The sequence below is a fragment of the Alternaria burnsii genome, assembly GCF_013036055.1.
Source record: "Alternaria burnsii strain CBS107.38 chromosome Unknown 697, whole genome shotgun sequence".
Classification (NCBI taxonomy): domain Eukaryota; kingdom Fungi; phylum Ascomycota; class Dothideomycetes; order Pleosporales; family Pleosporaceae; genus Alternaria; species Alternaria burnsii.
In genome coordinates, this window is record NW_024066120.1 from 353,339 (window position 1) to 376,643 (window position 23,305).

At 50.7% G+C, this 23,305-nt stretch overlaps 8 protein-coding genes across 8 annotated transcripts; 4 read left to right on the forward strand and 4 right to left on the reverse strand.

The window, feature by feature from the left end:
- Positions 1-104: 104 nt before the first annotated feature.
- Positions 105-2,504, forward strand: GT037_008938 (atp-dependent permease mdl2; the record flags this gene model as incomplete). Its single annotated transcript, XM_038933985.1, has 2 exons — positions 105-1,997; positions 2,043-2,504. The coding sequence occupies 2 exons, from the start codon at positions 105-107 to the stop codon at positions 2,502-2,504; spliced, it is 2,355 nt and encodes a 784-aa protein (XP_038783330.1).
- Positions 2,505-3,242: 738 nt separating this feature from the next.
- GT037_008939 (uncharacterized protein) lies at positions 3,243-3,875 on the forward strand (the record flags this gene model as incomplete). Its single annotated transcript, XM_038933986.1, has 1 exon — positions 3,243-3,875. The coding sequence occupies one exon, from the start codon at positions 3,243-3,245 to the stop codon at positions 3,873-3,875; it is 633 nt and encodes a 210-aa protein (XP_038783331.1).
- Positions 3,876-4,648: 773 nt separating this feature from the next.
- GT037_008940 (nad-binding protein) lies at positions 4,649-5,578 on the reverse strand (the record flags this gene model as incomplete). Its single annotated transcript, XM_038933987.1, has 1 exon — positions 4,649-5,578. The coding sequence occupies one exon, from the start codon at positions 5,576-5,578 to the stop codon at positions 4,649-4,651; it is 930 nt and encodes a 309-aa protein (XP_038783332.1).
- A 560-nt stretch (positions 5,579-6,138) lies between these two features.
- Positions 6,139-7,713, reverse strand: GT037_008941 (allantoin permease; the record flags this gene model as incomplete). Its single annotated transcript, XM_038933988.1, has 2 exons — positions 6,139-7,470; positions 7,522-7,713. The coding sequence occupies 2 exons, from the start codon at positions 7,711-7,713 to the stop codon at positions 6,139-6,141; spliced, it is 1,524 nt and encodes a 507-aa protein (XP_038783333.1).
- Positions 7,714-8,329: 616 nt separating this feature from the next.
- Positions 8,330-12,827, reverse strand: GT037_008942 (uncharacterized protein; the record flags this gene model as incomplete). The annotated part of the gene is made up of 7 exons (XM_038933989.1): positions 8,330-9,026; positions 9,076-9,398; positions 10,022-10,645; positions 10,696-10,831; positions 10,883-11,001; positions 11,457-12,077; positions 12,129-12,827. The coding sequence occupies 7 exons, from the start codon at positions 12,825-12,827 to the stop codon at positions 8,330-8,332; spliced, it is 3,219 nt and encodes a 1,072-aa protein (XP_038783334.1).
- A 2,753-nt stretch (positions 12,828-15,580) lies between these two features.
- Positions 15,581-16,990, forward strand: GT037_008943 (uncharacterized protein; the record flags this gene model as incomplete). The annotated part of the gene is made up of 1 exon (XM_038933990.1): positions 15,581-16,990. One exon carries the CDS (start codon positions 15,581-15,583, stop codon positions 16,988-16,990), a length of 1,410 nt encoding a protein of 469 aa, XP_038783335.1.
- A 905-nt stretch (positions 16,991-17,895) lies between these two features.
- GT037_008944 (uncharacterized protein) lies at positions 17,896-18,691 on the forward strand (the record flags this gene model as incomplete). Its single annotated transcript, XM_038933991.1, has 2 exons — positions 17,896-18,195; positions 18,245-18,691. 2 exons carry the CDS (start codon positions 17,896-17,898, stop codon positions 18,689-18,691), a joined length of 747 nt encoding a protein of 248 aa, XP_038783336.1.
- A 382-nt stretch (positions 18,692-19,073) lies between these two features.
- Positions 19,074-21,757, reverse strand: GT037_008945 (uncharacterized protein; the record flags this gene model as incomplete). The annotated part of the gene is made up of 5 exons (XM_038933992.1): positions 19,074-20,127; positions 20,177-20,959; positions 21,010-21,434; positions 21,610-21,635; positions 21,691-21,757. 5 exons carry the CDS (start codon positions 21,755-21,757, stop codon positions 19,074-19,076), a joined length of 2,355 nt encoding a protein of 784 aa, XP_038783337.1.
- Positions 21,758-23,305: the final 1,548 nt, after the last annotated feature.

Consider the following 23,305-nt stretch of genomic DNA (forward strand, 5'->3'; position numbering starts at 1 on the left):
CGTCCACTCCCATGTTCGCCCGTGTATCGCCATGTGGAATGTCTCAATAACGCCCCAATCCGCTCTCACACTCCGGTAGCCGTCCAGTCTACCCATTCCACGCCATGCGCGGCCCGCTGGTTTTCTCGGCGAAGGCCTGGCACGGCCCAGGCAACGGCGCCCTCTTCTCACAAATACAGTCGCGCATCTCGACGACAGCAACACGCCAAAAATCAACGTCATTCGCTACCAAGCCAATTTCAACCGCTTCAATACCTAGGACGTCGCTGAACAGCGCCGCGCCATGTCTCTTCCCCCCATCGTCGATATCCCGATTCGCAACCACGGGCACCACACGTCACAATGGCGTACCAAGCCCAGCTCGCATGTTCACTACGTCGCGATTACTAGCGGAAGCGTCGAGCGGTACAAAGCCTGCAAGGCAACGCAAGTCATACAGGGAGGAGATTAAAGAAAAGGGCATCGTGGATGTTGAAGAGCATGATGGCGAACTGGAGAACGAGGAACAAGGCTTTGCAAAGTCTGAGAAGGCGGCGCAGGCGAAGCAGGTCAACTTGAGCGCCAAGCTCAGCAAGGATGGTTCTGGTTCTGGAAGCACACCCGGTGGCATGAAAGAAATCTGGAGATTGATCAAGATTGCCCGACCGGAGCTTGGCGTACTCTCTTGGGCATTCGTATTCCTGCTCGTGGGATCTGGCATCTCTCTATCTGTACCTTTCTCAATCGGCAAGATCTTGGACGCTGCAACTTCGACCGAGAACACCGATGGCTTACTCTTTGGCATGTCTCCCTCCGTCTTCTACTTCGCACTGGCGGGTGTCTTGACAACTGGCGCGGCATTCAACTTTGGGCGTATCATTATTCTGCGAATCGTTGGAGAACGCATCGTGGCTCGCCTGCGATCCCAGCTTTACCGCAAGACATTCGTGCAAAACGCAGAGTTCTTCGACGCCAACAGGGTTGGAGATCTCATCTCCCGTCTCGGCTCAGATACCATCATCGTTGGAAAGAGCATCACGCAGAACTTGTCTGACGGTCTGCGTGCGCTCGTCAGCGGTGCAGCTGGTTTTGCCATGATGGGTTTCGTCAGTCTGAAGCTTACTGGTATTCTCGCTCTGATTGCCCCACCCGTCGCTCTCGTCGCCTTCTTCTCTGGTCGCTCGCTACGGAATCTGAGTCGCAAGATTCAGAAGAACTTGGGAACTTTGACTAAGATTGCTGAAGAGCGGTTGGGTAACGTTAGAACAAGTCAAGCCTTCGCTGGAGAAGTCCAAGAAGCATCACGCTACAATCGACAAATCAAGAGGATATTCGCTCTAGGAAAGAAGGAAGCCGTGGTCGCCGCAACTTTCTACGGAAGCACTGGATTGATGGGTAATTTGACTATCATCTCCATTCTTTATGTTGGCAGCAACATGGTCAAGAACGGAGTCATTTCTATCGGCGAACTCTCCTCGTTCTTGATGTACACTGTCTACGCCGGTTCCAGTATGGTCGGTCTTTCTGGTTTCTACGGTGAGATGATGAAGGGTGTTGGAGCTGCCAGCCGTCTCTTTGAGCTTCAAGATCGCAACCCGACAATATCCCCCACCAAGGGTCTGCCAGTCAAGTCAGCGCGCGGTCCCATCGAGTTCAGGAATGTTTCCTTTAGCTATCCCACTAGGCCAGCAGTCACTATTTTCAAGGACCTCAGCTTCAAGATTGAACAAGGAACAAATGTGGCCATCGTTGCGCCTAGCGGAGCTGGCAAGTCTACAGTCGCTAGTCTCCTCCTGCGCTTCTATGTCCCCAACACTGGAACTATCACTATCGACGGTCGAGACATTACCACTCTTAACGCGAAGCAGTTGAGAAGAAAGATTGGTTACGTTGGTCAGGAGCCCGTGCTCTTCTCTGGTACCATCGCCGAGAACATCGCATATGGTGTGCCCAATGCCACTCGCGCTGAAATTGTGGCCGCTGCACGAAAGGCCAACTGCCAGTTCATCAGCGATTTCGTAAGTATGAACCTCCCTATGTAAGATTCCTGCTAATCTGTACAGCCCGACGGCCTTGAAACACACGCTGGCGCCAGAGGTACTCAGCTTTCAGGAGGCCAGAAACAACGTATCGCTATTGCACGAGCACTCATCAAGAAGCCCGACATCCTCATCCTCGACGAGGCAACAAGTGCTCTCGATGCGGAGTCGGAGACTCTTGTCAACCAAGCACTCAACAAACTCCTCCAGGAGAACAATACAACTATTAGCATCGCACATCGCCTGTCGACAATCAAGCGTTCTGACCGTATCATCTGCATCGATGCTGACGGTAGAGTAGCCGAAGAAGGCACCTACGAGCAGCTCAGCTCAAACCCAGAGGGCGCATTCAACAAGCTTATGGAATGGCAAATGAGTGGCGGGGACGTTCCTGCCAAGGATGTCAAGAGCCCCAAACCTACTGAAGAGGAGGAGGTTGAGCGAGAGCTCGAAGAGGAAGAAGTCGCTGGCCGCAATCGCGTCTAATGAGAGACCTATTTGGTATTTTTTAAATGGCAATCGCGATACTGTAACGCGACTCTTCTGCTTCTCCACAAACGAAAGCAAAGGTGGGCGAGCCCGCCAGCAACAGCCATGTTAACACCAGGCTCGCTGGACTTCGGTATTAGCAAGACCTTGCAAGAACACCGCGCTCAATACTAGGATTCTGAGAGCAAACCGACTTATTCTATAGCGCTCCTTGGATGGCATGATGTAGCCATGTACCAACAAGTCCCACAAACCAGGTCCTAGGTTATAATAGGCTTGGAGATAGTATCACTTCCCGCCTGTTCATATATCTGAGCATTGCAACTATAATCAAAATATCGTTCTCCTCTCAATATTACCACAGTAGTGACCTACAGGTCTTACCGCGTGCAGCATGTAGCGGGACGTGTTCCGTTAGTTTACTTAGCACCCTGATTCCAGCTCGCATCGCATAACCATCACATAATCAGGTACGACACCACTCAAAACACGCACCATGACTTGATACATGGCAGACCACCAATTAGCACATACTCAAACTACCTAGCGCACCGAACGGGGCAATGTGCCCGTACATCGCAAAAGGAACGTTATAGTGACGTCATGCATACCATGGAGTCTAGACCTCCATCCCTAACGCGCGCTGACGCGATGTGTGATGCAGTATTGAACGACATACCATATAACAACCATATAACTTGCCATCAAAACACATACACCACACAAACAACTTCAATGCTCAACACCACATCCCGGCTTCTCCGCCTATCCACATCCACACTCACAAAGCGAACTACAACACCCACCATCACCAAATCCTTGTCTACCTCCACCCCAAGACTCTACGCCCCAGCCCCCAAGATGGAAGCCTTCAAGAAAGTCGGAAACCGGGAAAACGCGCCCCCAAAACATGAAATGGTGCATTTCCCCGGCCTCATGTCTGAAAAGCGGTCGTTTGGCGACTTCCGAACTGTCCTGCACACGGGTCTCTACTCGCAAATCGTCGCCATGGAAGTACCCGTCAACGGCGAGATTGGCGACGAAGTCCACACCGTCGACCAGATCCTCTTGTTTACCTCGGGAAAGGGGCTTGCGACGGTGAATGGTAAGGATCAGGAGGTCAAGGCGGGTGATGTCGTTGTTGTGCCGGCTGGCACGCAGCATCAGTTTGTTACAAAGGGGGATCAGCCGCTGGAGTTGATTACCGTGTATGCGCCTGCGGAGCATTTGCCTAGTAGTGTGCACAAGACCAAGGAGGAGGGGGATAAGGCAGAGGAGGATGAGATTGATGAGGCGCCCGAGTGGGCGTTGAAACCCAAGGCTGAGAATGAGAAGAATGGGTTGGTTAAGGAGAGTGGGAAATACTAGATGCACCTGTAGTTCAAATCGAATAATATGAGTGACAAGATCCTGATCAACATGTGGAAACCAACCAGCATCGCGAGTTATTCAGTCACTTATCCACTTCATCAGCAAAACGAATAGCAGATATCAGTGTGTTTGTTTCCGGTTTGCAATGCAATCTTTAGCGTGACTGAGCTGTCATGCCATGTGCTGAGCTAATATGTAGGTGTGCCTGAGGCTGAACATGCCTAAATGTTCTGACCAATCTGCAGCACCGACTCGTTTAGGCTAGGTGGCCACTCTGGACCACTCTGTCTGGGCACTGCACTGCAATTCTTAGTGCAGAAGAGCAACTGGAGCAGGGCTGAAGGGACAGGGCTGAGTATGTAAGCGAAGAAGTATACGTTTAATGGGCAGACTGCACGTTGGGCCAATCATTCGTGCACGTCGTGGTTGCTTGTTGCACTGCAATCTTTAGCGTGGTTATGCAGTCGCTAAATGTTCTGAACAAGTTTGGATTCTTCTATTTGCACTGCAATCTTTAGCGTGGAGGAGCGGTCGTTGCGTGTGCTTGCACAAGCTATGAATCTGGCTTAGCCCAGATGTTCTGGGCCAATGCCTCGTTTTATATGCAGGGATGCGCGAGGCACTAATGCACCGCTGCTGTAGGAGAATATTGGTAGCGGTGGTTCGGAAGTTGCACTGCAATCTCTAGGGCGGAAGAGCAGCTGGAGCAAGGCTGAAGGGCTAAGGCTGGACATGCAAGCCACGAGTCGCCGCACGATCTTTTCTCATTGTCACACTAACTGCAATGACCGGTATTCCTTCACTATCCGCTGGACAGTATCTCGAATGCTTTCGCGACGATAGTTACCAAGCAGAGCTTCATCTGAAGCATCTGGCTCATAAGCTTCAATGCTACGTCCGGCCCAAAGCGACGAATCTGGCATCAGAGGGTGTTCCTGATTTGAGGCAGGTATCGCTATGTGATTGCCCACGGCAGAGAAGAACAGACCAAAATACTCCGAAAACGTGAGGTTCTCGCCCCCGATGAGGATGGCTCTACTAGACACAGACTCACTCTGTTCTAGTGCGGCGGTGATTGCTATGGCCAAAGACTCGACGGAAACGAAGTTCGTATTTCCAGTAGGTGCCGATGGAGGGATACCAAGCTTGCCCTCCGCAAACTGAGTATATGCCACAAACATTGGGACTTTCATGCCTGGCACGACCCCGACGACAAAAGGAGCATCCAGACTGCACGCATGGAATTGAGTCGTCGCTAGTGAAGTGATTCCGTCAGCAGCAAGCTTTCGTGACCGTATATAGGGGACTGTATCGACCAGCTGAGGTGCAATGTGCGGATAGAAACTGCCGATGTGCACGAATCTCGCAACGCCGGCGTCCCGGGCTGATCGAGCAAATTCCACTATGGCCTCGGACGATTGAAGATAATACTCGTCCGCAAAACTGTTTTGAGGGACGTGTCGTACATCGGCACCAGCTGAGAAGACGATGCTATCGAAGCTTGAGAATACGTCTGGCGTATACTCTCCAGAAACATAGTTGATCTTGATGAAGGGGAGGTCTTTAAGAATCGGGACTTCTTTTACGGGGTGGCGACCAGCAAGCGTAACGGCGTAGCCATGAGAGTGAAGGTGAAGGGCAGCGTATCCTCCGATCATTCCCGTTCCACCGACGATAAGAATTCTCCTAGGTTGAGCCATTTTTCGGGGTATCGGTTGAGCAAACGAGTTGTGATGGTTCGATATTCCCAGATGTCTCTGGATATTCGCAGCCTTATATGTTTGCGTATAGCCCCAGACTGCAGCTGTGAATTTCTCATGCTTGTCGACGCCACGCAAGACCTGCGGGTACCACGGAAACCTTGAGCTTGATACCTACTCACTGACATCTCTCTCACTCCGGCTTACAAATCGTATCTGAATCGCTAGCTCACTATTGGCACCTAGCACCTATGACTCTAGCCAAGCCAAAATGTTTAACAAGGAACCTTCTCTGGGCAAGCAGACTAGACTCGGACGAGTCTAGAGTGATGGATACTATAGAAGTATCAACGATCCGACAGAGGCCTTTGTTCAGTTTCAGTAACTTCCAAGACTTCTATTAGTAAGCGGCCCGTATACCTAGGAAGCACCCGGACAAAACCTGTAGGCTCAACTGAGTTGTGGCTAGAAAATCCGATCGAAGTCTCCGAATCTTAGACTGTAGATGTACTGTAATGTACGCGGCAGAGTTATGTTTTGATCATCTCGACCTATCCTTTTTACAACGCATATCTAAAGTGCTTGGCCTGCTTATCCGTCAAATCGCTAAATCCATCCCTAATGGCTTGCTCATCTTCTCCTTGACCAAACTTCTTATCCCTCCTCTTATTCTCCCAGCTCATCCACAAAGCCAGCACACCGGCTATAACCACCATAGCGCAGTAACAGACAATAAGTCCTGTCAAGGCTGAAAAGTACCTCGGCGCCTCTCTTGAAAAGAAAATGTTCGCACCCGCTATGTTTCCCCCAGCGTAGAAAACAAACCACAGCCCGTTCGCCGTACTGCGCTTCGTATGTCCGGCGATGTTTGTCGTCAGCAGATTCCACGACAGAATGACCGGAGCACCGACGATGTACTGCAACCATGTGCACCCAACCAGACTCCAGCGTTGTGACAAGGGCGTGAGTCGAATGCCCAGAAGTCCAGCCAACGGCGGCAAACAAACCACGGCCAGGATGAGACAACGCGTATCCCTAAAGTACCCAGCTGCAAGCCCACAAAGCGGGACAACCACAAACTCAATCGCACCCGTCGGAAGCTGCAGTAATGTAGCATAAATCCCACTGAACCCAAATCCGCGAATGAGTGAAGATGAGAAGTTTGACACACCGCCGTTGATCACGCCGCAGCAGAGTCCAATCAAACTGATGCAAAGGACCTTGAAATCAAGAACAGCTTCCACCGCCTGCGCCTTCTGGAACTGTTTCGTCTTGACACCAATCATGTTGCTTGCAATCCGGTCAATCGCCACGATTCTCTGCTTGTGCGATAAGAATTTCGCAGTGGAAGGACTATCAGGCATGACCCAGAGGAACACCCACGCCCAGACGAAGTTCAACAGCCCAATGACGAGGAAGATGAGCTGCCAGGTCTTGATATGCGACGAGTGTGCGTGACCAAGGCCGTAGCCAAGCAAGGCGCCAACCATTGTCGCCATGCCGTTGAAAGCAAGGAAAACGCACATGCGTACTGGTTGTTCGTCGCGCCGGTAGAACATGCTGACAATGTTCATGATAGCTGGACTGATACTCGCTTCGAACATACCCAGTAAGAAACGCAGGGCGAGCATCCCAGCGTAGTTTTTGGCCGCGACGTGGCAGCAGAGGAGGATGGACCAGAGGAGGATCATGGAGCCGGTGTATTTCGAAACGGGGAGTCGCTGAATGAGGTAGTTTGCTGGGAGCGCCCAGAAGAGGTAGCCGAAATTGAAGATGGCGGCGACCCAACCGTAGCGGTCGCCTTCGAGGCCGAGGTCAGGTGTTAGAGTGTAGGCATTTGCGTAGTTTAGGGACAGTTTATCGAGGAATTGGATCATGTATGTCATGCAGATCTATCTTTCTATTTAGTAACGCATTGTTAAGAGTGGTTGGCGTCTACCTACCATTGGCATAATGACCCAATCGATCTTCCGAAGTACGACCTTTCGCTCTGCTTCTAGCTCCTCTCTCGAGTATTGTTGTACTTCGAGGTATAGATCTGCGCCGATGTCGCGCATCTGCTTCTCAGCAGCGAGTTGCCCCTCGTCAATGCTGGCCTCTCGCGCTGGCGAGATATCATGCTCTTTCTCGCCCATCTTGTCCGTCCACAGATGACAAACTGAATGTTGACGACCAAGTCCGGATACAGTGGTTGACTAGGGTTGGGTAAAAGCAAGATAGCCGAAGACCCTGGCAACGGTAGTTTCGCAAGTCGCAACGTTTGGACGGTAACACAGGCAGCGGGGTGTATGGTGCATCTGTACTTATGTGTTCCCACCATCTCCCACCCTTGGCAACGGCCGTGAAGGTAGTTATCGTCTATCATGCCAAGGTGTTCTTATCGGCTTGTTGAGCGTTGCATATCGCTACCTAGGGCGGCCGTAGTATCATGCAGGTTGCTGATGTTGCCGCATGCTATTGGGTTTGTCGATCCTTCGGCACGTCGAATCGGGCAATTCCCGGGTACAGTTACCCTGGCTGGAGTAGTCCGAGATAGCAAAGCTTAACCTGATGGTTGTTTGTGACGTGCGCCAATTGTGGTTCTCCTCATCTGCGCAGCGCATGTTAAGCTCGATGAGATAGAATATTATTGTTTATCCAGGTAGCAGATTTTACACGTGTCTTATTTACTCTAGTTCGGGTGTCGGACTACTGCGCCTTGCCAATTTCTCCATGGATGGTCATAGCCAGCATCGGTATCGTGTAGAAATCCTACTTCCACAGACCGTAAGGTCCAGACGTGAACTTCCATAGCTTCACAGTTCCGTCCTCACTGCCTGTAGCATAGAGCTTTCCGTCAGGCGAGAAGCTTGCCGACCAAATAGGTCCGTGATGGCCCTTGTTGGTCTCGAGCTCCTTCTCTTCGTCAAAGTCCCAAACTCTGACCCAAGTGTCGTTCTGGTTGCTACCACCAGTAACGAATTTGCGCTCTCCGTTGTGCAGGGCCACACTGGCAATCTCGTACGGTGTCTTGATGCTCTTGATGAGTGAGCCGGGCGACTGGCTGTTGAAGAAGTACGCGCTGTTTCCAGCGGCTACGCTCAAGATGCCGTCCGAGGAGGTGTTATCCAACTCGCAGGAGCCAACAGTGCCTTCCACGGCATGCTCGCCAATTGTAGCCTCTTGGCGCAAATCCCACCACCGCACCTTCTTATCTTCGGCTGCTGTTATTATGACATTCGGGTCAGATGTCCATACAATCGACTTGATGGTTCCAGTGTGGACACCTGCGCCGATCTCGAAGCTCGTCGCGTCGCTGCGCGAAAGGTCGTAAATGCGCAGCTTCTTCTCCATGCCACCTGTCGCGAGAATCTGGGGATGGGGCTGGTTGGGGAATGCGACTGCGCGAACGATGTGGTTGTGTGAGAGAGTGTGTAGGGCTTCGCCAGTGTGAGTGTCCCAGACCTTTCTGTAAACCGTTAGAACGCTTCCGGATTTCGCGAAGTCATAACACGTACGCAGAGAAATCTGCAGAGGCAGTAGCTGCCAACGAGGCATCAGAAGATAGCCTCGCTTGCCACACTGCGCCTTTGTGACCGAGGAAGGTGCCAATCCAGTCTCCCGTCACTCCGTCGCGGAGCATGGGATTGTTATCCTTGCATGCTGATATAATGTAGTATTGATCTTCGTCTACAAGGGACGAGAAGTGGATGTGCGGCACAGGTCGTGAGTGACCGTGGCAGGTGAGGGGCACGACTTTGGTTGTCTCGGGCATTGTAGGTGGATAAGGAGGGTGGGGAGCTTCGATATAAGGAGCGAGTGCGAGTATATGTTGTGTGAGCTGAGTGAGTCTCGTGGCTCAAGTCGAGTGGCGGTGAGGTTTGACGGTTGCAGGGAGTGTGTTTGTTGTCGTTATTGGGATATCGCAGGTAGTTCCGAGCTATATCGGGACCAGCAGGAGCAGCTCTAGCAGCAGTTCAACAAGGCAGAAAAGAGAGCGGAGGATACGAAATGTTCGTCAAGGGGTCGTAACGTCGTGAAAATGGTATGCTGGTGGAATCGCAAGTTCATTGATCGCAATTCGAGGGGAAATGTTGAAACGGGCAGCCAAATCTCAGGGTTGACCTAGCGTCGGAGACTCCACTACCGAGGCTTGCTCAAATGGGCTTAGCTACATGATGCCATCTGTACCTCACAAGAACAGCAGCACCCTATACAAGAGAAAACCGAACAGGTAGAGATAGTAAGCTCTACTTTGCAGCTTACACCAGCTCACAAAAAAAGGTATTGTTAAGATTAATAGTGTTGTAGACTTTCAGATTCTATATATGTCTATATAGCTCTAACATGCTTTGTTATAGTAGGAAGGAGTACTCTGCTCAAATAAGATACTCAGTTTCTCTCTTTGGCGTAGTGACAGCAAAACTATCTATACTAGAGAGCATTTCCACAATGTCTGCATACCCTGTGCAGCTTTTCTTCAACGTCCATCATCACTATCCACGAGACGACGCAACAAGCCCAACATTTGAGCCGGACTCCTATGAACAACTCAGACTTGATAGCCTCGCCATCATGAATTGCTTCCGCGAGTCCAGTTCTGTTCATCAAGTGAAGAAATATGTCTCGTCCAAACTCTGCTACTTTCTGTGACGCCGTTACTATCAGGGGTAGATTATCTCCTGTGTTCTTCAGAACGCTTGTGTTCGGCCAATCTGTTGCTAGTTCCAGTAAGATCTGTACCAACGGATGGCTGGGTCGATGTTCTGGACCGACGAGTTCGTAGATGTCTCTGACGAAGCTGCAAAACTCGGAACGCGCAATACTGTCTTTGTCAAATGGTTCTGCAGACATGCGTAACCAGTCATACATGCAACTGTCGAGCCGTGAGGCAACTGGGACCAAGAGAGTGTGGAATTGGTACTTGTCGCCCACACGATAAAGCTCGAGGAGGCGCTTGATGTTGACGGTAGTACCATTCGGCGGTCTCTCCCATCTACGTATCTGTTGATCATACGCGAAGCCGAGCATAGTTTTGAGAGCATCGGGATCATCTCCAACCAAAGTGATCTCTCTGGCATGGCTCTCCTGTGTACTTCGTTAAACGTATATACTGCAAAGTGGGATATGGGACTTACTGCAAACCCTCCTGTAAAAGCTGCCTCGAACCAACGGGACTGTGCGCTCAGCAGCAGTCTATGAGCTTCGAACTTGAGCTCGCCCGAAGCGCCGTATCGGATCGTAACATCAGATAGCACTTTGGAGTTCGAGTACCTGGAAGCGGGAGCTTTAGTATGTTTTCCCTGGAAATTCGTTGTGACTCACTTCTCAAAGTTGAACATCGGCCGCTTGTCTGTGTCGCTCGAGGAATCCATACTGTCAAGTCTCAGGGTAGGGATATTGCTGTCGAAGAAGAAGATGGAGTCAAAGTGAGGAAGAGAGGTCTAAAGCGAGTGGGTTTTGTATTGATGCCTACGAAGACGACCCCAAGGATCTCTCACTTGTTGCCAAGCTAAAACTACTTGATACGCTGTCATACGCCGTTTCACCTTCACCGACTCACCTTCACTTGCGATAAGTTACTTAAGAGCTCCTTCCCTTTATAGAATGTGAGCGATGCAGAAATCGTAAGTGGCCTGTCGATTATAGATCACATACGTAGACCTTGGTTATGGCACAACACCATGCATCGAAATGAAACAAGCCATCAAACGGACAGTAGGACAAGGCAATGCATTGTCGGAGACACAGGTGGAGTAACTCTATACTAGCAATATAATGTAATATTTCGATGAGGGTATAATATAGATTAAGATATACAGGTAACAGTCTAGCTATGGACGCTGGTAAGATCGCGTGGCATGGTCGTCATTGTTGCTTAGAGGCCGGTAGAGCCGACACCAGAGGTGACGCCATCCTTGAGGTTGTTGACAACAGGGAGAGCACCGTCGGTGACGTTCTTGACGGCAGGCTCAACGGCACCCTTAGCGCCGTTAACAACGGGGTCAACAGCGCCCTGAACGTTGCTGACAACAGGGGCGACGGCACCCTCGACACCCTTAACGGCACCAGTAGCAGCGTCCTTGACGGGCTTGACGATAGGGTCAACAGCACCGGTGACGCCGTTGACAATGGGAGTGACAGCAGAGGTGACACCGTCCTTGACATCGTTGACGATAGGGGAGACAACACCAGTAACACCACCAACGACGTTGTCCTTGACATCGTTGACAATAGGGGTAGCGGCATCCTCGACAGCCTTGACGCCAGGAACGGCACCCTCAACACCGCCAACGAGACCGTTGACGTCAGGGAGCTGGCGCCTGGTCAGAGCAGCGTCGACGGACTTGTCCAGAGCATCCGCGTGGGCATCGATGTTCTTGACGTCGTTGACAGTAGAGGTGACACCGTCCTTGACGCCGTTGACACCATCCTTGACGTTACCAACGAGGCCGTCAACACTGGGGAGCTGGCGCCTGTCAAGGTCGACCTCAGCATCGACATCAATGTCCTTGACATCCTGTCAGAATTGTTAGAGGGATGAAATGGGTGAGATAGATATAAAACTTACGTCGACAGTGGACTTGACACCGTTGGTGGCACCGGAAGTGACATCGCCAACAAGTCCGTCGACCTTGGGGACGTTGACGTTAGGGATCGTTTGGCGCGCGTTGACCTTAGCATCAACATCGGCATCAACAGAAAGACCGAGAGCGTTAAGCTTGGCCTCAACTGAGGCATCGACGGAGAGGCCAAGAGCCTGGAGCTTGACTTCGACGGAGGCATCGGCAGAGACACCGAGAGCCTCGAGCTTAGCGTCAATTGCTGCCTCAAGTTCTGCGTCGAGTCGCTTGTTGAGAGAGGCACCGGCAGCAGCATCAGCAGTGAAGGGACCCAAAGCGTTGACCTTAGCATCAACGCTGGCATCGGCGCGGCGGCCTACGCTGGCGCCGACCTTGGGGTTGATGCCCTTGTCAACGGTGACGTTAACGTTGTCGTATGTAACGCCCTCGAGGTTGACCTTGGCGCCTGTGTTTACTCGTCGTCCTAGAGTGACACCGACCTTGGGCTCAACACCAGCGACCTTAGCGCCGACGTTTGCTTGGGCACGGCGGCCTACGTGGGCGTTGACCTTGGGGAGAGTGACGCCGTCGACGGTTGACTTGACACCAGAGGTGACATCCTTGACAGTGTCCTTGGTCTGGGGGACTTGGGGAATGACGGCGGCGTTCGCAACAGCGGCAGCGGCGAGGAAGTAGTTGAAACGCATCTTGAAAGAATTAAAAGTTCTCGGAAAGAGTGTATATTAGTTGGTATGTAAAACGAGTGTCGTAAGAGTTGGATGAGGCTGAGGCTCTGGATGGATGATGTCTCTTTCCATGGTAACACCGACAGTACTTATATACTCATCGTTCCATTACCTCTCTCCTGACGCCACTTGATGTACACTTGTGGCAGTGTAGTAATGTCCGGTAAATGGCCGTTGGCTGCATTGAGAAGACCAGTAGGATGGTGATCAACAGCGCGAAGTCTGGTTACAGGTCTTGTGTAGTCGATCTACCGTCGTGGCCCATGCGCTCAGCCATTGCAAAGCGGCATCTCTGGTGCAGATCGGTGGTTGTAGTCCCTTGAAGGTGGATCTGCCAGCACAGATGCAATGCCAGGTTTGGATGAATTCAGCTGGAGTAATGAGGATAACCTCACCGTATCTTGAGACCTGGCACGGATATCATCTTGTGTGCTGAAGAGTGTTTCTGAGCCGGTCTAACCCTTTTCTTCTTTTTGCGAAAGGACATGTGCTGAGAGCTATTACCCAGGCGTATCAAGCAGAACAAAGCATCGATGTTGGAAAATAATCTCCATGGCTTCCTGTGGCTATACAGAGTCTTCAAGTTTGAGCTCACCGTTTCAGGCTATTCTGTTGTTGACGATTGGGATCGGCATCAGAGACAGCGGTGCCTGAGCGCGGGACTCGCGGCTTCCAAGTGGATTCCCGTGGATATCTTCAACAGTGCCTGATTAGTTTGCATTAGCCACGAGGAATCCAGGTACAGCCGATGATCGCGCAGAGGGCCTTGATGCATTGGTCAATCTCTGCGCGGGTCTTCGTTTCTTGTCAGTTGTCTGTGGGGCACGGTTAGCAGCACTCCTTTTCCGCGTTGCTCATCGGGCCGTGAGTGTCTGTGACAGTATGAGCAAGCTACAATGAAACGACTTCAATGACCCGGGTACCTTTGACAACTGCCAGTACAACATGTGTATCCCTGAGTCAAGGATTGCTGGGTGGTGTAATAATCAATCCCAATGTCGAAAGCCAACGCGGCGGCACGTTGGACCCTGGCTTGGCCCGAAGTCGAAAGAAGCATAGCGTTGGCTGATGAAGCTTAGCGTGCTTGCCTCGAATGACGACGCGCGCCAGACCTACCACGATGACGCATGGTCTTGGCGTTCTCTGTCCTGAACTGATGGCAGCCGTTATCCTAGCTTTACCGAACTGGTGGAGGATTGACGCTGTTGGAACAAATCAAGCCTCTGGTTAATTTCCGACGCGTCCGCACACCACGTGCCTTCTCCACATCTATCTCCAAGGCTACGATACATCGGTGTCGAGCTATACGCATCTCTTTGCTGGACGCAGTCTTATTTTCATAGCGACTGTGAAATATACATGCATTGTGTCGCGTTCTATCCCACGCTCATGTACGTGATTGCGTCGTCACTGTATCAGCTGGGGCGATAGAATTTGGCAACTAAGTGTCTGCAGACCGTCATTTGCATCGACGGGTATTTTGACCTGCGGAGAAAACCGTTAGGGAGCGATCACCTCAACACTCGAGTCGGCCCGAATTAACAACTCCTTTTCTGCAACGTGCTTCCGAAGCAGGGCTGCACGCAGAATCAAATCAAACATCGAACGGTCCGATGCCGTACATGCTAGGGCATGGCGTGCCAATACCCTTGCGGCAGCAATACCGGCTTTTGAGGAAGGAAATCCATCAAATACTTCACGCAAGGGTTTTCTAGTTGAAACATGTAGAGGCTAGTCGTGAATTTTCATCCGCTACGCGGCAGTCCGGGTTACGAGCTATACCAAGGTTGCCTACTGAGGTGTCACAACCAAAATTCACTCTGGAAACGAATCTTGCATATTGCCATCGGAACACTTCAGTCATTCACCGTCCACAGTGTACAGTATAGGTTCGTATGAGCAGTTCGACCAGTCTGCCGGTATATCATAAGAGCATCTCAGAAGTGCATCAAGATCGAACTCGTCCAGTAGGCTCATTGCCTCTACCGTGCTTTGTCTCTACTGATAGACTCTTCTAGTTATAATCTCCACTATACACCCTCGGGCTCTTCTTCTCTCCCGTCATCTATCGTAACGAAGGCTCGCTCAAGTCCTGGATATTGTCACCGTTGCGATATTCTCATTATGCCCAATGACGCCATCAAAAAGACTGTCTGACCAACGCTGCCCGGGAGATAGCACCATGATCGATGGAAGCGACATACCGGATAATTCCCGCAAGTTTCCTGCCGCCAAAATTCATGCCACGGCAAATGTATATGGTGCTGATGGTGCCACTCGTTTGATATAACAAGAGCGGAAGGCAGTTGCTGCAAATCCATTTGATCGATTGATCACACGCCTACATAGCCCTACCCGAGTATAGCCTCGCCTTTCCTTTCTCGTTTTCACGCTCAAAAACTTGCCCAGCTTCAAATCTGTGGCTGCCTTACCACGACTTTGATCAATTGTTGAAAACAATCATGTGAATATTTAAATTACTTGATCTACTCGAGATCCACATTTTCAAAAGGCAAACGACGCACGTTTGCTGAGCAACGTATGTGTGAACATTCACTGTCCTTCCTTACTTAGGCACGATCCGACAATCTGATCCTACACTTCTCAAGTTACCGACTACTTTTTTATACTACATACTACTAAGCTTATCATAAACAATTCTTATCTAGCCATACTAGCTTTGTAACGCGACTGGATTATCTGAACTGCCAGTCATGTCTCTTCCTCTTGCCAACAGCACACCGAACGGCAGTATTCTCAACCTACCCGACGAGCTACTTCTTCTGATAGCTAAACATCTCTTACTCGAACCTCGCTTTAACCAATGCGCCTACTGGTATTTGTTACCTCTCGCCACCGTGAATACTCGCTTTCCCAGAATCGTGCGAAGTATTTTGCAGGAGCAAAAGGCGCTCTACGTTCCGCTTCCGAACGTACATGCCTTGTTTCGAACGCTCCGAGAGTTCCCAGCCGCACAGTGGGCCGATAAGATCGAGTCTCTCGAGATCACGAACTACCCCTGTCATGAAGCTTCTTGGGAGCACTATGTTGGCGATAATGATAGGTGCATGCGGATGCCTGAGAGAAACCAACGTGAACGCCTTATTCAGCACTTGGTTTACACTGGAGAGATGACACGTGAAGATGGACGAGACTACTCGAAGATGCCGGCCAGACAATTCAGTATCGAGACCGATACCTCCTTCCGAACGGACTGTCTTGATGCTATCAGAGAGGCCGACGGCGTTAGCAATAACAATAAATGGGTATGGAAAGACGCGCTACGAGCAGGTCACAACAACGCATTTCTCGCCTTGCTCCTGCTGATACTACCAAACCTCAAAGCGCTGCTGCTCGGCGGTAGCCACACATTCCACTTTCCGATGCTCTTCGGGGATGCAGATCCACGGCAAGGACCAATGAGCCCAAAGGTTAATGACAGAATACATTGGAGTGGCGACCCTTCAACGCGGCTATTGAGGGAACACAAGTATCTGGCTCAAGTGTTCCATAAGAGCTACTCGAGGCTTACTGAGCTGGAGTTGCCAGCCTCATGGCATGGTATTGTGTACCGCGAGACGTTGCGGCTCTCACCGAGATTTCTCAGTTTCGACAACTTACAGAAGTTGATACTCCCTGAAGTTGCGCTACCGACAGATTGTATCGTACGTACCAATGGCCTGGTATACTCATCTTTTCCAAAATCGCTGAGATCGCTGACGACCGTTCACTCCGGACGGTTTGCAATGGACTATGTGCGAGAAATGATATATGATCCGGCCACTGATCTTGCCACGCATCTTCCAAAGCTACGCGCTATCAGTGTCTATTGGGATACTTACAATACCGAAGAGAGGTACGGATTTGATCCTGAAGACTATGCGCGAGCGACGGAACTCGGAATTGAGTTGTTCGGACACGCCCCACAGTATGAATGGACAGCTGTAGCCGTGGGAGGCCAACCATGGAAATTAAGTGAGAATGAGCTCGACGACATGGCAGGTCTGTCTCTACGGGATAGAACTGTTCGCCGAAGAATAGCGGGACACTGGATTGGGGAGAAGCAAGCAAAAGACTACTCATTTAGTAGTGCAAAGATGCATTTCAGGAAACTCCGGGGTTAGTAGCGTTTGAGATGTTTTAGAGAAGAAGAATTGGTCGTGGCCTAGAGCGATTGAACGTGGAATTATGACTGTGTATGTTGCAACGCTCGTGTAGTACTTTACCGCACAGGAACAAGAATTGTGTATTCCTGAAGGATGTATTCTGAATAACATGGGCCAGCCAATACTAACCATTGGAGTAGGTGGCGGGCAGGCTTTCCCTTAGCAATCGCGGTCGCATTTGTGAAGCTCATCTGGGCCTTTTCTGCTTGCGCACAGAAAAGCATAGAAATCACGCTCTCTTCACCCATGGTACTGAGACGAGGCCATAACCCTGGCGCTAAACTTAGACATTGCGGAAGAGCGTTGAAGGAGTTGATTGGTGGCCTGATAAGGCGAAGCGTGCCTAATGCTTGGTTAGGACTAGTTTAATCGCGGGGCTGGAGTTTCCGAAGGTCATCATCCCTGGGCAGGGCTGTGTACACAGTAAATCACTCCCAACTCCCAACTACATTTCTCGGTTTGCCACCAGTTTGCAGTGTTATGTCCGAGTTAGCCGTTCGTGGGTGAGATGATGCTCTTGGCACATTCCATAGCTGGGAACGATGTGTGCGTGTGCTCTGACCACCGCGACAATACGTGCAGTGACCACGCCTAGTGAAGCACCACGGACACGAAGAATAGCCGTTGGAATGCCTGAGGCGCGACACATATTCATGCTTGCACATAACGGTACATAGCTTTGTTGACGCTTACCGTTGACGCCAAGATGAGAATCTCCGCACTATCCGTTTCAAACACAGCCTCTGTCACAGCCATTTTGGGGGCCTTACGCCCATGTTGGAGATAAAGATTCGACAGCCCCACTTGGCTTATCGCATGGAGAACCTTCCGTCGAAACGACTGCTGCACGCTCCACTTTCGCCATGAAGCTCATCGACCTCTTCGTAACGCTCTGCCATCTTCTTCTTGTTACTGAAGCCGTTCCAGTGGAAATAGAAGAGCGATGCGATACGCCCCCATGCCACCGAAACAGACTGGAGGTTAGGGGTAGAACTGAATGCGACCTCCCGTCAAAGTACACTGTCGAATGGTTCATCGAGAATGCGATAGAGCGGCCTGAGCCAATGTCATGCCTCTTTTACACACGCGGCTTAAGCAAGGTAGCGCGCCGCTATGCGAAGTCGAGACCTAAAGAAGAAGGGCCTCCTTTGACAACGATATGGGTACTCGTGTATTTACTGTGCGTACAGGATTCTTTCTGACTGGATACAGGATGTCTGGCCCAGGCAGTACTATAGCAAAAGAATAACAAACACCAACCCCCTACGATGCATCATGCAAGACAAGAAAAAGCAGACGCAATATTACACTCACATGTCGAAAGCCTTCGCCTCGATGTGCCATGTTTTTGCGACTGTCATGGACAAAAGCATTGGGCTCGACGCCGCGACGGTAAACGACGTTAACCAGAATGGCCTCTGGTTCCACGCTGAGTTTCCAACCTTACAACGGCTCAAGCAAGTTACCATGATCGAAGCAATATCAGAAGACGGAGGAAAGAGGTTTACATACTGGACCAGCTTAAATATGTTTGCGACCAGTGCGCAACATGAAGACGTTGTTGACGATTCGCCAAAACGCGCGGACACGTTAGATTTCGACTGGGATCAGTCCACAGCTGATGACATATTTGTCGAAGAATGGGATGTAGATCCGTAGAGCCTTGCACTATGCTAGTTGCAAGGAATATTATTTTTCTATGCAATCTGTTCAATAAATCTTTCACTTCGATTTAAAAGGTTTGTAGGCCGGTACAGAGAGTGAGAGTAAACTGGAGGTAAATTCCTGCTTCAAGCAATTCTCGTATGGCCTGACCAATCTCAAAGGGAAGGGAAGTGAGGTGTTCATTGCCAACATCATGTGCATCAATGCAAAATGATTCGAAGAAAGGGCCAGCGTAAGAGAAGTTGGTATTGATCTGGGCGAGAAAGCATATTAATTATAGGTTGAGGCCCAAGGCAAACCTTGTCCAGCCTAGGAAGTGAGAAGCCAAGCAAGAGCTACGTACAAGCGCCTAGCAAGTTCGCTTCGAGGTTCTCACTCACATAATAGAGAAGTTATTCGCCCAACCTAGAGGACCAAATCCCTCAAATCCGGTCGACTGTGCATTCTCATCATCACTTGCCTCCCACCCAAAGAAGTTCTGTAGGTCGTCGAGGTTGAACATGGGCTGCTCGAAAGCGGCAGGCGCATTGGGAGAAGAATATACAGTCCCTACCGCGTTCTCAGTCGCTGAAGTCATGACCTGACCTGAAGTGACTACAGATGAACCATGGTCAGTAGCCGGCGCCGAAAAGGGATAGCGGGTAGTGGCCGTCCTGAGCGTTGAAGGTGAGGTTGCCGAGAGTATCTCTTCGACTGGAGGGATGACCGAGCTGGCCGCGTTTCGTTGCCTTGGGGTACCTGTTGTTGGTGCGGGAGCGCCGACAATGCGTCTCGCTTCGTTCTCGGATGGATCCTGAGGCGCGATGTAGTCAGCAGAGTGGCCACGAGCCAGACTGTCGCGTACAGTCTCTAGCCAGCGCTCGGATGTGATACATAACGACTCAGCAAGCGGGTACATGAACGCCATTTCCCGCAGCGCCTGGTTATTGTACTGCACTAGCTCGACTGTGCGACTAATGACAGTTCCTGCATCGGGCTTCGATACATCCAAGATCCTAGCGATATAGTAGAGCATGATGCGACTGCTGTTGTAGACGAACGATGGTAGAATAGAGTCCGCGAAGTGTTTGACGCCGTGCTGCAGTATATGTGAGACCAACACCGACATACGCTGCGCATGCTCAAAGCAGACATCTTGGAGATGACTGACGAATGCCTGCCGATCAGTGGGGAAAACGAATGGCTCTTGGTTCTTGAACAGATCAGGCAGAGCGATCCGATGTACGTCGCACATAACGTGATGATACATGCAGTGGATGAGGAGGAGTGCACCTAGCTGATGAGTCTCACGTCGGATGTAGATGTTGTCCGCGGAAAAGTCTAACCAGGACGGCAGACTTTGCTTCCATGATTGTATATCTTCGATAAGAACGGCAAATCCGGACCCAGGAAGCCAAGGCGGTTGCTCTTCATCCATGTGCTTTACGAATCTGCCACAGGTTAGCGTAAGAGGCCGGAAAGAACACTTTTCCCGCTCACCGTAGGACCCGCCGCCAAATGCTCACGATACGTACGTAGTACGCAGCCATACCCAGGTTGTCCGAAGGTTTCTCTGGTATGTCTTCTGGAAGCATCAATTCCAGTAGCGTACCTCTCTCAAGCCGCTCCGTGACACACGGTATCTGTAGTGAGAATTGACGCTCGTTGCAAGGAAGCTGGATCTTGAGGTCTCTTTCATTGAGTATAGTGAGGTGGTCGACGCCACTACCAGCCCAGACATCGATCATATAACATGCCCACATGAGCCTTCTCCGAGATTCCCTTACAGATACCTCGTTTGGACTTCCTCCTAACTCTTTACAAAGGACGTCTGGTGATACCTCATTATTGAGTTGCAGAGCGTGCGCCATGCGTATGACAAGGCCGGTAAGAAGGAAAGAGCCCGCATAGTTGCCATTACGGGCTTCTTGATCATGAAGCAAGACCAAGACCTTGAGCTTTGTGATGGAGATGGTGCTGTAATCAGCGAAGAACATCTCCTCCGCAGACTTCGCCCACTGGCTTCCCGCTGACTGGATCAGATCTTTTGTCAAGGGCGAGAACGACTCACTATAGTCGAGTGCATAGAACCGAGCACCTAACGCACACATAATGTGTAGGAGGGCTTGATCAGATGCATCCACGAGCTGACCTTCATCTAGCATCCGAATGAACGACGGCTTGTGTTCGAACGCGAAAACGCGAATGGGGTGAACGTTGTTGAAGTACGCATCCAACAACGCATGGAGCTTGATTCTTGGTGGTAGCTGTGGTGAGAACAACCTATAGGTCTTTATCAGTTCAATACAATTGAGTGAATTCATCAAGCATACCATAGCAGGCCTGGTGGACACCCCGGTACAACAGGCTCGCTGTTGGATAGCGGACCATATCCCCTGGAAGGTGCTCGAGAATCTTGGGGAGTATGAGGGGGTATTATCATCGAATCGGCATGCGTTTCTGAAGCTGGAGTCGCAATGCTCTGCACCCAAGCTGGCTCGACTTGTTCGGCATCGTAAACACATGAAGTTCGGCGCTGTTGACACCTCGTGCAATTTGGTCGTTCGCCAGAGCATTTGACTTTGGAGTCTCGACAAGGGATACAAGATCGAAATGTCCGTTTCCGCTTGATTCCTACGACTGGTTCGTACGATGTACTTGGTCTCTTCGCAGCAGCTGAAACCCCGCCATTCTGCACGCAGTCTAGCTGGAGTCGTTCACAATTTACACAGCCATTCGGTCGCTCATCGCACTTGACCTGGAGATCGTCAGCTCTGTGGACCCTGCTTTCTTGGGTTCCCGGGTATCCGAAGACCGCAACGCCGGCAATTCGACCACCATAACAATGCACTGGTGTTTTCATAAAGTTTGCTCTGTCGTATCCTGGAAACCAAAAATCCAACAGAACTTCCTAAGAAACAACGAAGCGTTACCTTTCTCGCACGGCAAGTAGCGCAGGCTGTACGAACACTGTTAGCACACCTGTGGCCATTTCGAGGGGCCATATCGCATACCATTGACTGGTCTTCTGCGCTTCTTAGCAGCAGTCTCAGGCACAGCGGGCGTTTCCGGCGACTCCATGTATCGTTCGGTTTGTCGCTCGGGATGTCGCGTTGTCTTTGGGTTTGCGAAAGAGCGAGCGCGGCGTGACGACGACCCAGACTTAAGGCGAAAAATGACGTGCTAATCGGTCAGTATTGGCTCAAAGCACGCGGCCTAATAGTGGGGTTATGCTGCGTCCGGAAAGGTGCGGATCTCCTCCCCCATGAGCTAGCTGATTCCGTGGCTAGTCCTGGTGTACCCTTTCCCTGAAACCCCGCAATCGACCAACGCCAGTTCTTAAAGCAGAACATGTGTGGTGTTATTTCTATCAGCCCAGATAGCTGCACGCGACCCTTTGCATGTTTGCGGCTCAACTGGAGTGTAGTATCCGCACAATACCAAGAACTTGTCGCCGTCGCTGATCCGGCACTAAACCTGATCAGCACCGCAGGACCTTGTAACCTCTCAAAGCAATCCCTTTTTCGTACCCTCACATCTCACCTCCAAGGAATACATCACGTCGAAGAGTGGACGAATTAATTCTCAGAGGACTTACAAATCGCTGTCATAGTAGCCTAATAGCCCCACCACAAGCAATCCCCGTCGACTATTAGCTGAAGCGCAAAGCATTGTCCAGACTTAACCGAAGCACACCTGATCAAGCAGCTACCCAGCAACAGATGCATCAGCAACATTATCTAGCGACAAGGATCAACCGCCACGTATAGTCATCCCGTCAAGAGAGTGTAATGCGCGTACACGCATTACCACCCAAGGCAAACAAGCATCGCCAAGCACCCGCCAGATAAGCATCGTCATAAGACTAGTATACATCAGCGCTCAGATCATGATCAGTGATAAGTACTACCAGTCAATATACCCCACTTCATGCTTAAGAGCTAATCTCAAAACTGCAAACATTCCCCTACTTTCGTCTTGCTGCCTTATCGGTCCTGGACCCTTACTTCGCATCTCATTCACAGCTCACCACGTCAACTGTCATCAACACTGATATACTACAGGCATCTCTCGAACAGCATGCATGAAGACAAACTCCACACAAATCATATCTTGTGCTAGTGTATCGGCATCACAGTACCGACACACGCCCCAATGTGCGTTGCTGCCTGCCACTGTGATGTGCATTATGCAGTTTATGAGATCAGGTCACAATCTTTCTCGCACATCCTACCACAGGACACTGAAGATTAGTTGTCCTGCCTAGGTCGTCGTCTGCTCTGGCCCCGTTTTGAGATCACCGTTGCGGGTCTTTCTGTTCTCGGCCAACCTGTCCCTTAGGCAGCTAAGCTTCATAGCATAGATACCAAACTGAAAGCATGAGTCTGGCCTGTGATCATATATTGAACTCCAACGTGCTATCAATCCGCCTCTTCTAACCACTGCCTGGGTATCTCCATACTAGCAAGTTTTGTTGTAGTCGTGGCTGGACGTGGAGAGACACTTCCAGTAGAGGACTGCCAAGCAGAGCCCTGTTGTAGATACCTTCCACTTTGTCACAGTTCTGAGACATCCAAGCGATGACTGTCACGATAACCAGTCCTGTTAGTAGGCTCTTGACAACTGATG